We start from the raw sequence: 13,817 nt of genomic DNA, 5'->3' as shown, positions 1-13,817 counted from the left end.
AGTCTTGGGAGAGACGAGTATAGCATAGCTCACATAACTTTTCAATAGGATTTTGAAAATGAAGAAGTTGTCAAATGAGTGGCGAAAGAGCACATTGGTGCCTATCTACAAGAATAAGGGCGATGTACAAAATTGCATGAATTATAGTGGTATTAAGCTAATGAGTCACACAATGAAGTTTTGTGAGAGAGTCATTGAGCATAGACTGAGGCAAGAGACACGAGTCTCAGACAACCAATTCGGGTTCATGCCAGGGCACTCAACCATGGAGGCAATCTATCTCTTACGAAGATTGATGGAAAGATATAGAGATATGAAAAATGATTTACACATGGTCTTTATAAATTTGAAAAAAGTGTATGATAGGGTCCCAAGAGACATTCTTTGGAGGATTTTAGATAAGAAAGGAGTACGAATAACATATATCCAAGCTATAAAGGATATGTACGATGGAGCAAAGATTGCCGTAAGAACTCATGAAGGACAAACTGAAAGCTTCCCCATAACTGTAAGGTTACATCAAGGCTCTTGGTAATGGATGAGTTAACGGGACATATTCAAGATGATAATCCTTGGTGTATGCTTTTTGTAGACGATATAGTGTTGATAGATGAAACTCAGGAAGGGGTAAATGCGAAGCTTAACCTTTGGAGAGAAGTGTTGGAATCTAAAGGTCTTCGCCTTAGTCGATCAAAGATAGAATATATGGAGTGCAAGTTCAGTGCAAATGGAGGCCCAAATGAGTTAGGGGTGAGGATCGAAGACCAAGAAATACCAAAGAGTGATTGTTTTTGATACCTAGGATCTATTTTGCAGAAGAACGGAGAATTAGATGGAGACCTCAACCATAGAATACAAGCTGGATGGATGAAGTGGAAGAGTGCAGTCGGCATGTTGTGTGACCGTCGTATGCCACTGAAGCTCAAGGGAAAATTTTATAGGACAGCAATAAGGCCAGCAATGCTATATGACATGAAATGTTGGGCGGTGAAACATCAACACGTACATGAAATGAGTGTAGCAGAGATGAGTATGCTTTGTTGGATGTGTGGGCACACGAGGAAGGATAAGATTAGGAATGAGGATATCCGAGGTAAAGTAGTAGTAGCCAAAATTGAAGGAAAGATGAGAAAAAAATCAGTTACAGTTGTTTGGACATGTGCAACGAAGGCATACTGACGCTCCGATTAGAAGATGCGACTATGGGACAGAGGTCCAAGGCTGAAGGGGTAGAGAAAGACCTATGAAGACTTTGGAAAAGACTTTAAGAAAAGACGAGTATTTGGATTTAACGGAAGACATGACACAGAACTGAGCGCAATGGCATTCTAGGGTTCATATAGCCGACCCCACTTAGCGAGAAAAGACTTTGTTGTTGTTATTGTTGTTGAACCTCTTTTATCTATTATATAGTCATGGTTTTGTATTAAATTGTTGGATTTAATGTGTTTTTTGCAAGTTTGATAGAAAATATGATTTGGAAACAAAAGATGAACCTAACAATTAAAATACGAGGAAACCCGAAGAGTTGAAGAGATGGGTTGCTGGGCATCCTATATTTGTGCCAGTATTAGAAAATGGACCGGTACACTACTTAACAAATTGGTCCATTGAAGCCAGCCCAATTAATGGGCATTGCCTAATCCAATTGATGTGGTGGTGCTTAATATTTTCAAAAGGATTTGGGTTTTAAATTATCCTATTTTCGTGTGCATTAAGGAAGTAAAAGATGTATAAATAGGAGAATGAGACACCAATTGAAGACCCACCCATCACCTACACGCACGCATACAGAGAAGGAGAGAGAAGCCGAAAGCAAAGAGGAATATAACAAACACTGAAACAAGTGACAAAAGTGGTAGGAGTTTTCATGAGGGATATCACATTGCACTACGCGGTATTCAGGAACACTTACCCAATTTGGGCTCTTGCAGAATACCTCAACATGTTACAAAAATGGAACTGGAGGTTGACGAATGGCAAAGCACACCGTTAAATAGAAGGTTATGCTTTTCTATGTTCTTTGGTTTAGATACCAGATACCGAATTAGCTGTTGCATAATAAAGAACGCTTATTGTATCTGACATGGACTTTCTTCCTTGACATTGAATTACAGAAGTAGAACAAACACTTCAGATTTTGTAAGACAGAGTATAAAGCCGGCATCAAATAAAGATTCATATGGTGTCAATTGCAATGCAATTTGGTTATATATTTAATCACTGCCCATTTGTTACGGCATTTCAATGGGAGCGAAGCAAATTAGAGAGCAGAAAGTACTAAAATGTAGCAAATTTGCAAGGGAGACTCATACACATTTAATTTGATGAGATGTGATATCTCGCAATGCATGCAAGATACATGTTGTGTATAAGTACCATATACAATATAAATATATATATATGCATTTTCATAGATTATTCGTTCTTTAGCGGTTACAAATCACAAAAGCATACAGTTGCATAGATTATTTATTCTTCAGCAGTTACAAGTTCATCAACTCTACATACACAAAAGAAGAAAGGAACAAAAAATATGGCACAACTAGAACTAGGTTTTATTGGTTCTGGTTGTATTGGCAAGTCTCTTGGATTTCTTGTTGCTTGTGATCTAAGGCTCAAGCGATTTTTTTGATAGGCAACGAAACCAGTGTGCGGTATTCTCCGAGAGCCCATAATGGGAAGATATTTCTGTATGCTGCATAGTGCAACATAGCATTCCTCATAAAAACTCCCATCAGTTCCTGTTGGGGGAAATCGCCGTCATCCAATTGACCGTTCATTAACACCGCAGCAGCCCGATGAATAGGAGTTGGATCTCTCTCAGCCTATAGCAAAGAAAAAAAAAATCATTTAGAAATTTATTTTTTGGAGGGAATTGTGAAGAACTAAAACAGAACACCTCTGAAATGTTTGTCATGTACTGACCTGTCGACCGTGGATCAAACCCATTAATCCGAGTGCAGTTTGGACTAAATTTGTACTGTCTTGAGCTGTATATTTCTGAAGAGATGGAACAAGTGAAATATTAGAATAATGCTTTCCTTGAGGTCAAAAAGGTTACCTTTTTGTTACTATTGAATTTTATTGGTACCTTGTTTGTGCATGAGGTGTAGTGTTCTCCCCAGCCACCATCTTCCCTTTGTGTTTTGAGCAAAAAGTCGACACCCTTGCGCACTGCCTCACAGTTGTTGTATGTCCTGCCGGCAGCCTCCAACCCTTTGATTGCGAACCATGTACCATACACGAAGCAGATTCCCCAGTTTCCATACCATGAGCCATCAGGGTACTGTATGTCTTCAATGTAGTCTGCAGCCCTTGTGATGAAATTGTTGATCTCCTTCCTTCTATGGCCAGGGTACAACTTCCTAAACAATGTTAAGGCTTGGATCGAAGATGAAGTGCACTCGATGTACTCGTACTCAATGACAAGGTCCTCAAGAAACTCCACAGGGTTGAGCCACTGAAGAGGGAAAACAAATTAGTATATCCAATTTATAAGACATAGTGAAATGACGAAAGCTTTCAAATTTCTTCGGAAAAAAATTATTAAGATTTTCAGTTTTTGTTACCTCCAACCATTTTGGAGCTCCTGTTGGCTCCCAGGCTGATACACCACCATTTGGACTTTGAAGAGACATGATGACATTGACAGCATCATACATACACTCAGCTTCCATTGGTTCACCGACAACTTCTGGGGACATATTTGCGAAAATGCAGCAACACTGAAACAAAACATGTTACAAGTTAGCACCATTTTCAATTTTTCATCATAAATGAGAGGCAAAATCTTCAACTTAAGTTAAGCACTTGAGTAAAATCACTCACCCTCAGTGCTTCTGCAGTACAATCGGACACTTGCCATCCATGATCACGGTCAGAGAATGTCCATGCGCCCTTCGAAATGTGACGGAAATGAGATAGGTAGTCACCGGATGTATTAATCCTCACCTACAATGGTACGCATAGGATGTGTATGTTTAGGTCAACTGAAAATCTCAACACATTTTCGTATGTCAAAAACAGTTTTAATGACTTGAATATGTACCTGAGATATCTTGAGGAATTCGTGTGCTTTCTTAAGGGTAGGTCCCATTTCAACATTAAGATTTCCAGCAAGCAAAGCTTGAATCACAAGAGCACAATCCCATGACTGGCTTCCAAAACTTTGCATCTTGATTCCATCCTCTCCGAGCCAAATATAATCGGTAACTCTAGGAAGATGCTTCTTGAAAGCCTCTCCACTAGGATCCTCGGCCCAGCAAGCAAGCATCATCAATGGCTTTTCCACGCATCCAATTGTAATGTAGCGACTGTTTTCATCTTCATAATGAATTTGGTCAATTGTGAATTGAATTGCATTGTCTCTGATCTTCTTAAAAGGCCAGCGTTTTAGGAGAGGCTCGGCGATATTGTAAAAACTATCCCACATAAAACGTTGTACACGACCATGGGGATAGTAGTTATCTTCCTGCATTAGTCAACATTGCATAGCACAGTAAGTTTATGTATGTGAACAAATTTCTTTAGCATAATAAAATTGAACAACGGCATGAACTATACAAGGAACAAAAAAGGTAAACTCACTGTTGCACACCAATGGCGCACTTTAGGCCAGTTAATTTCGCTGTAAGGTTCACAGTAAATTTCTTGTCTCAATTCCTCAACAAGTGGAGTGATTGGGCCAACAAATCTTGTGGCATAAAAGTAAGACATCGGTAGGTAAGTCAACCTACAGTAGCAGAACATTTTTGCTGCAGATATGAAGTTGTACTAATTAGAAGACTTGTACTATTTAACTTAACAAGAAAATAGGGTGTACAAGAAATTGTGCTTACATGGATGAAAAGGAAGCAGAGTGGACCCAGTCCAGAATTCTGGGGGCATTGGGTTGCTGCCTTCCCAGTCATACACACCAAGAATCTGCAAGTCAAATTAAGTTAGACCATTTGAACAATAAAATGATCTTTCCCTCAAATGTGCATCCTTTTACAGTATAAAATACTACTTTTATTTAAAACAAATTAGTAAGTTATACGCACCGCCATCCAAGTTTTTCCCCATGATGCAGAATAGTATGCACCACCACGGTCAAGAATCCACTTTCTTGCCCTTGCGCAGGCATTGTCACGACCACCATCGGGGCCATCTCCAAGAATACGCATCATACAGTAGTTTAGGCATGTAGTAAACATCATACTAGGCCCCGCTATGTGCAGTCCCCAGCCACCATCTTCATTTTGGTGGTTGTAAGTGTAACGCAAGATTTCCTTCTTGTGCTCAGCGGAGAAAATAACATTGAGATATCCTGGAATGTATGCAGCCATGACCTGTAATTTTTTGGCAATAGAGATGCAACAATTAGTCCACTGTCACATACAAGTGCACTGAAAACCCAATTTTTTTACTATTACAGCATCTCAATTTTTTTACTATATGGTAAATAAGGAGCAAAATTTCTCACCAAGGGAGGGAAGTAAAAGTTTGGGCCAGCATTTTCAGCAGGCCAATGTCCATGGGGTGATTGCAAGGCATTCCAGAAGGTGGCAGCCCTCCTGAATGCAGCTGTTGCCTGATCATATGTAATGTCCTCACCCTCCCCAACTCTTACTGGAGGAATTTCTTGTTTGAAGTTTTTCTCTCTTAGTATCTGCAATTGGTCAAAGTAAAATATTATATTGTACTGAATAATAAAAAAAAAAATTAAAAAAAAAAAAAATAATAATAAACTGATACAACACAAATACATGGAAAAGTCAAGGGGTAAGAAGTGTTCTTCTAGGGTGCTTCCCCTTGGATTTGGATCTTCGCCAGATCCCCTTATTGGGGATTCTAGGAATTAATGCACGTGGACCGTTGATTAAAAATTGTGTGGCCACAATATTTTCCTTTTTTTATATTTGTCATGTAAAACGAGACTACTTTACTTGTAAAAATATAAAAAACATTTAATTGTAGCCGCACGATTTTTGATCAACTGTCCACGTGCGTTGATCCTTAAGATCCCCAAGGAGGGGATCCGGCGAGGATCCAAATCCCTTCCCCTTTCCCCTTCACTCACCTAATACAAGTACATATAACTGGCTCATCACCTTTAAATTTAACGTTAATAAAGTTATTAGAAAATATAATATGCTAACCCACCCACCAAATCAAATGTTGTCCTCTTCCTTATTTAAAACAGAAAACAAAAGAATATGAACTTGTAAGCAAAGAGGACAGGCATTCGTTTACCAAGATATAAGTACAATTTGTTCAAAGAAGAGTTCCAATTAGGGGCCAACTTTGTATGACAAAAAAAAAAAAAAAAACAAAAAAGAGGATTTGGAAGGACTAAATAAATAAACAGAATATAAACACTGTTGTACAAACTAACAAGGCATGCATCTCGCACGGAGTTCACTTTTCTTTGGCCGGCTACCACTCAGTATCACACATAAAGAGTTGGGACTTTACAAGTTCACAAAAGTTGACCAAGTCTCACACATAAAGAGTGTACAAGTTCACAAAAGTTGACCAATGTATTTTTGGTGGAGTAACTTGGAAAACGAAAAACCTTGTTTTATGTACCGCAAATATGTCACGTGCTTCAACTATTACATAATAATTAACGCTATTTAACGAAATAAAAAGTGATTAGATTATAAATGAGTTCTTAAATAGTGGTGAATTTCATTTTATGTATTAAAAACATGATTAACAATGTGATCAATTTTATGTGTTACTTATTATATACAAAATAGAACTAAATCACAATATTAACATGAAATAATATACGCCAGAAGGGTTAGGGATAGGGTTGGATTTTAGTACTTAATACATTTTATGACTTGTCAATTCCAGGTTATCTTTTTCGTATTTGGTCCAACTCACCATGTTAGTCTTAGGTGAACATAATCTGACCTCGTTATCTGGAAGAGCATAATCTTCTCGAGATTCATTCTAATTATTATTTTTATAGCATAATTAAAGCCGACTCCAACCCTATATCATGAAATATACTAATAAACTATATTCAATGTAAATACTTGTATCTATATTCAAACGAATAACTATATCATGAAATATATTAAGCAATTAAAGTCCACTCAGAAGTTTATAGTTTATAGTTTATATATATATATATATATTAATAAACAAATATTTGCATTAAAGAGCACAAGACTTTGAACTTAAACCTGTCATTTAGATAAAAAGAGAGATAACAATAGTATTACCTGAAAACGCCATAGGAGGTCACTGCTAGGCTGGACCTTGAAGCGATTTTGGTAGAAATGCTCACGAGCAGCTTCAACTTCTGCTCGCTCCTCCTCGGTACCTGCATCTGGGTCGAACTCCCATGTCTGCCTTCCATGGAAGTTGTTTGTGCTGAACAACATAGGTTCATTTGCACCCTCTCCAAACTTGATCTTCCACATCTTCTTTGATCACTGGATTAGTAGTACAAAAATAATCTTTTTTCTAGTACCTGCATGAATGATACAAATACATAACGAAATTAATTAGCAAGGGCTTGATAGATACACGTTCTAGTTCTATGTAACTGTAAGAAAATATTAAACTAGGTTTCTTTTTTTTTTTTTTTTATTAAAGGAAAAAGACGCTAGTTGAATATGATTGAAAAAATATTTATCTAGAGGCTAAGGAAATATTTTTCCATCTATGATAGAGCTCTTACCCGCAAATCAGGGTTTGAATTAAGGAAAACTAATGAAAATGGTTTGAAAACTTTGAGTTTTAACGATAAGGACAAAATAAAGGGTAAAGTGAATAGTACCAGAATTGACATTTTAGTATAAAAATATAATTTTTCATTAAAGTGAACAGTACCATATGTTTTTCGTTAAAACTCCCTTTGAATTACTGTTCTATTTTCATATTTTTGTAGAAAAGGGGGAAAAAGTATGATAAAAGAGGTTTAAAAGAATGATTGAGTTCTATAACTCATTGAAATCTCTTATGCATATCTCAATCTCAACCATCCATCTGAACTCTGGCTACCCAAATCTCTATGTAATGACCAAGAATCTTGTGTGTGTGTGTGTGTGTGTGTGAGAGAGAGAGAGAGAGAGATGATGATGATGATGACCTAATTGTAACGTTTAAAAGAATGATTGAGTTCTATAACTCATTGAAATCTCTTATGCATATCTCAATCTCAACAATCCATCTGAACTCTGGCTACCCAAATCTCTATGTAATGACCAAGAATCTTGTGTGTGTGTGTGTGTGTGTGTGTGTGTGTGAGAGAGAGAGAGAGAGAGAGAGAGAGAGAGAGATGATGATGATGATGATGACCTAATTGTAAACTTTATGTTATAATTTTTTTACATATGCTAACTACAGAGATGGATAGTACTGAAGAAGCTCTGGCCCTTGAGTTTGGGGACTCACCGATTGCAAAAACTGGCTGTGATGGTGAGGAAGGAAAGAGATTGCTTTGAGTTGCTTGTGGTGATTGATGCATGGGAAACCCAGTTTATATAATTACATACCCGAAGAGGCCTACACTAAAATATGGCCACCATGCCTACTTTCTTTCTATATTTTAATCATCGCACTTGGTCAACTTTGGTGTTTTCTGACTTTCTCAGGCTCTTTGTTATTTACTAATTACTAGTAATATTTTTTCACAATTTTAATTATACACCGATTTATATTTGTACTATCAAACAAACCGACACGTCATTTCAACTACCTTCACATGTTTTCAGTTACATGATAAATGGTCTGATAGTTTGATTTGTATAGTTTTAAAAGCAGCAGAGTCTATAATGTTTTTCAGTTTTTTTTAATAAATTGTTTTATTTCAATATTGCTTAATTATCCTCAATTTTTTTTAGGTTTAGGAGAAAAACACAACTTGTGTTAATGAGTGCACGTTTTTAAAGAAATTATATCATTTCATATAATATTAGAGGTGTAAGAAATAAAAGATTCCTGAAATCATCATATCTGATGATGCTATATTTTGGATGTATGTTGAATTTTGATACCCGAAAGGAAGAAACAAAGAGAGGGATCAGTCTCGCATTTGAAAATGAGGGAAAATAATATCTATGCCGCCTATATGCCTCTCATAATAAATGAATAAATAAAGTTGTGCGGAATAAGAAAAAAAGGTTCAAATCCTACTCTAGTTTTCTATTTTTTTTTTCCGTTATGCCGCTCTGCGAGGGGGGGAAGGGATCTCTTTTCTGCAACGGAAAAAAACGGAGCAGATTTTACTCGGTAAAAATGGTTTTCCTGGAAAAGTAAATTATTTAGACTACGAAAAAATCATTTCCCCTCATATATTGATAGGAAATACCCCATTAACATGGATGGAAGTCAGTCTTTGCACAGTATATTTGCTTGAGCTACCACTAAACCGAATAAAAATGTCAGTGTCCTTGTCTTCTTAAAAAGAAAAAAAGTGTTGTTTGCCAAAAAAAAAAAAAAAGTGTTTCTCACTCTTAATTTAGAAATGTTTTTTCTATGCATTTAATAAGACTTATTATATTAACACCCCACAAATTGTTGAATAAACCTCACATACTTAATACATTCCACATTTGCCTTTTCAATTAAAAATTATCTTAATGCACCCCACATATTTCCCTATAATACCCTCACACCTCACATTCTTAATATATACATTACATTTTCTACATGCACCCCATATTTTCTATACACCCCACATTTCTCAAATCTTATGAAGCTTTTAATTTGGACAAAAAATGCCGACTAAAATTTTGAAAAAAGATGTCGCCTGGGATTTAAAGCATATGTGGGTTGTCTTCAATTCCACCATTAAAACCCGTGTCGCCTATTTTTAATATTTGATGGTAATTTTAGGTGTTTAATTCTTCATGTAATCCCTAAAAAATGAATACGAGCATAGAAACTTGAATAACGCATAAAAAAACAAGATTAAATAATTATCGATGTCGTCAAAATCACTAAAACAATAAAAAATATGAAGTCTTACCTCATGTGAAACTTCTAAAACATCGATTTCATGTTTCATTCGTCAAAAATAATTTTTCTCAATCAACATGTTTATAGTTTCATTGGTTAGGGTTTTGTTCAACAATGGAGGGTTGGAGGGATTTTGATAATTGAAAAAGATAAATTATACGTTAAAAGTGATTTGGAGTGTATATAGAATTTTTTATTTTTTTAACCTAATAAGGTCAAAATTGCCATTGCATAGTAGGGTAAATAAGTTATTTAATATTAAATTTTAATGTGGGGTGCATTTAACATTTTTTAGGGTGCTAATATAAAAAGCCTTTAATAATCAATTATCTATGTTTTAAGCTACAGTCAATTTTAGTAGTAAATTAAGGTGAGGGTTGTTAATTTATGTCATGTCACATCAGATTTAGCTTTTCAGTTAAAAAAATATTGTTATTGTTTTTTTTCTTTTCCCTTATTAGTGTTGATTTAGACATTTTGACATGCTCTTAGATAAATAGATAGTTTTTTTTTCAGAAGATGAATACTAATGATCTTCTCAATGTGGCGGTGAGCCAACTGATGAGACTTGAGAGTGAAGGATAAATGAGTTGTGTTAGGTCGTTGTGATAGAAATCAAGAATCTACAGTGAGAAGGATGTTAATTTTTTTTTTTTGGGATGGTGGAGGGATGAGAATGATTGTGGTGGTGAGCCACATTTGCTACGGAAGTCCAAGAATTAGAGTTGTCCTTGCGAAGATGATAGGGTGGGCCAAACTTCTCATTTACAAATAAATAAAAATAACAATACACTGTAATACTAAGCGATAATATTCTTTAATTCTAAAACGACAGGTTTAAAATGAGACCCTTATTTCACTGGATGATGGCCATAATTTGGAGCTACATGGGAATATGATCATGAACCCTTTGGCGCCATGCTACAACAAGGCAATTTAATAATGCAGTACGTAAAGTTTGACCACTTATTAGTGATCAGCCGTAGAACTCTTTACGATCACAAGATAATTTTTTTATACTAAAAATATAAAGAATTTTAACAAAAAGCTTTAAGTACTGTTCATTTTAATGAAAAATCATATTTTTACAGTAAAAAGTCAATCCTAATACTATTTACTTTATCCTTTATTTTGTACTTATCGTTAAAACTTAAAATTTTCAAACCATTTTCATTAGTGTTCTTAAAAATTATAAAATAACGGTGTTAACTTGTTCAACGCAAATTATTGAGCATTTTACCACCATCATCATCGACATCTTGAAAACAACATTTAGAGATTTATATATCTGATTCAAGTATAGATATTTGTGAAAGCCAGGAATAAAACAGTTGGGGGCATTGACACTTTCATGGAAACCGTTAAGATGGTCACAAAAATTAAGAATATAGATAGAAAAAGAGAAATGCTTCTGTGTAACTATCTAATATACTTATAAAATGATTTATCGTAATATTTATATGTACTTGTAAATGTATGATTTTAAATTCGACTCACATAAATAGCGATAATATATAATTTTATGTTAAGTTCGATACCTAATTATAATTTATCATTATGTGCCGTAATCTCTCTCCTCTTAGACTAGAGTAGAATATCTCCTCCCTTAGAATAGAATACATCTTTGTATAGGAACAAAAACAAATTTCCAAAAAATATAAATAAATTGAAATTCGAAACCCATAATATTACACAGTCAAAGTTGGTGAGTATACATGAGGCCAATGATGTTGAGGATGTACCATGTCAAATAAAAGAATGGACGTTAGATGGGGCTACCAACTCTCACACAGGGAGCTCCCAGTTCAAAGTAAGCAAGCTGTATATGCAATGTGCATGTGCTTACTGCTTCGTGACACTAGCCAACTAAAGCTTTGACTTTTATTTTTTTATTTTTCTCGAAAAAAAAAAGGAAGAACTATTTCCACGCTGCCAAGTTACCCCCTAAACTATCACTTAATTTTCGTTTTCCTTCTTAAATTTTTTAATTAGAAAATTAAGGACTTAAACTAATTTTTATGGCCAATTTCCCCCTACCGTTAGTATTTCATAGATTTCATCCAAATTAACGTTAACTCTTATCACGTGCACACCACATGACTCTCCCTTGTGGACAAAAGTGTCACTTCGCTAGACATTCAGACACAAAAGCTATAGAATCACACATATTTGCATAGATTTATATTTTAGAAATCTAAGGTTTTCAATTATTTTAAAGAATGAAGCGACCGAACTACTCTCACATGTTGTGCACATGCTTTCATTTAACAGAAATTTGGATGGAATGAATGCAAAATTAACAACAGGGGGCAAATCAGCCAAAAAGAAAAGTTTAAGTCCTTAATTTTCTAACTAAAAAGTTCAGGGCAGAAATTGAAAGTTAAGTGATAGGTCAAGAGGCAAATCGGTAGTTTACTCAAATTTTCAAACTACAAATGTCAGACTTTTCTATTATGTATTATTAAGTTAATAAACCCAAACCTAAATGAAAGCATAAAATTCAAAGAATTAGTATATATCTTAGGGAACAATTTATGTGCACTCTAAGGTTCACCTACTTAATTATCCACCCAGTTGTAACTAAACTCTTAGGGGGTGTTTGTTTGGCCTCCTTAAGTTTCACTGGATTGGCTAGGATTAATAGTGAGTGAAATACCATGTTTGTTAGCAGCCGGGATTATCTTTAATGAGACTAAGAGGGATTCGCCTAGACTAAATGCCTCACTAGGTGGTCTTAGCGAGACCCCCCGAAATTGGGCGGATTGCTAAGACCAGCTCTCCTTCGCCCCTTTCCGCTTCACTCTTCGTCAGTTCTCTACCTTTCCCCTCCCGACTGCTATTTTTTCCCATAAGACTCCTCTTCCAGCGAAGCCACCATGGATCTGTGGTCAGAAACTCTTCTTTGAGAAACCCATTTCATGGAGTTTTTGTAAATTCATTTCGTGGATCTGCAGCCCTTCCCTTTTCAATACCAAATCCAACTCCCAAAATTTCAACCCAGAAAACCAGAAAATCCAAAAAGCCAAAAACCCAGAAAACTGAGAAACCGAAAGCAGATTCAACCCCATCTCCCCACCTTCGAGCCACTCACGCATGCATCCCGCCTCCAACTCCCAAATTTTCATTTTCGTTCTTGCTCTTTGGTTTGATTTTAAGATTTGCAAGGGATTTTGTGAGAGGAATAGAAGAGGTAGACAGAGATTTGCAGTGAAGATGAAGAGAGAGATTTGTAAAATCTTCGAATAAAAGAGGCAGAGAAAGATTTGAAGGGGGATAGATAAAATGGTAGAGAAATGGGAGAGGGGAGGGATGCAGTGGGCGGACAGAAAAAATGAGAGAGGAAAATGAATCAGAGCTTGATCAAAATAAAAAGAAGAAGATAGTTCTAGAAAGGAAAATGATAATTTAATAATAAAATATTAGTATATATAGATTAAATTAATAATAAAATATTGTAAATATAAATTTAATAATATAATATATGAGTCTTGTTTTTAGTCCGATACAACATCAAACGCTTTACTAAATTAGTCCAGCTTAGTCTATTCTAAGCCAATCCAGCTTAGTCCTTAAAGCTAGTCTAGTCCGAGATAGTCCGGTGCAACAAACGCACCCTTAGTGTACTTGTACACAAGTCATTATCAGATGATTTATTTTATTAAACACCATTGATTTTTTTTACAAATAATTAATCAAATTTTGTAGAAGGTATTTCATCAAAAAATGATTTTAACTATCGTCAGTTTTTCAAGACATGAATATTAAACATACTCATATTAAATGATTTTTTGCTGAGATAAATAGTGATTCAGGAAGTAAATTATTCTAGTTATGGAATGTGTATGGTAATGATA

At 35.4% G+C, this 13,817-nt stretch overlaps 1 protein-coding gene across 1 annotated transcript; it reads right to left on the bottom strand.

Annotated features, from left to right (window-relative positions):
- Positions 1-2,383: 2,383 nt before the first annotated feature.
- Positions 2,384-8,549, bottom strand: LOC103967646 (beta-amyrin synthase). The gene is made up of 12 exons (XM_009380919.3): positions 8,398-8,549; positions 7,221-7,471; positions 5,468-5,653; positions 5,046-5,333; positions 4,842-4,926; positions 4,591-4,757; positions 4,052-4,474; positions 3,832-3,954; positions 3,573-3,728; positions 3,095-3,463; positions 2,929-3,003; positions 2,384-2,828 (listed from the first exon to the last, which is right to left on the bottom strand). The coding sequence occupies exons 2-12, from the start codon at positions 7,419-7,421 to the stop codon at positions 2,619-2,621; spliced, it is 2,283 nt and encodes a 760-aa protein (XP_009379194.1). The 5' UTR covers positions 7,422-7,471; positions 8,398-8,549; the 3' UTR covers positions 2,384-2,618.
- Between the last annotated feature and the right edge of the window lie 5,268 nt (positions 8,550-13,817).

Source organism: the organism of the source record quoted next, unplaced genomic scaffold (assembly GCF_019419815.1).
Source record: "Pyrus x bretschneideri cultivar Hongxiangsu unplaced genomic scaffold, Pyrus_bretschneideri_v1 Contig61, whole genome shotgun sequence".
Lineage (NCBI taxonomy): Eukaryota > Viridiplantae > Streptophyta > Magnoliopsida > Rosales > Rosaceae > Pyrus > Pyrus x bretschneideri.
Note: the sequence above shows the minus strand (reverse complement) of the source record. Positions and strands in the feature narration are given on the sequence as shown.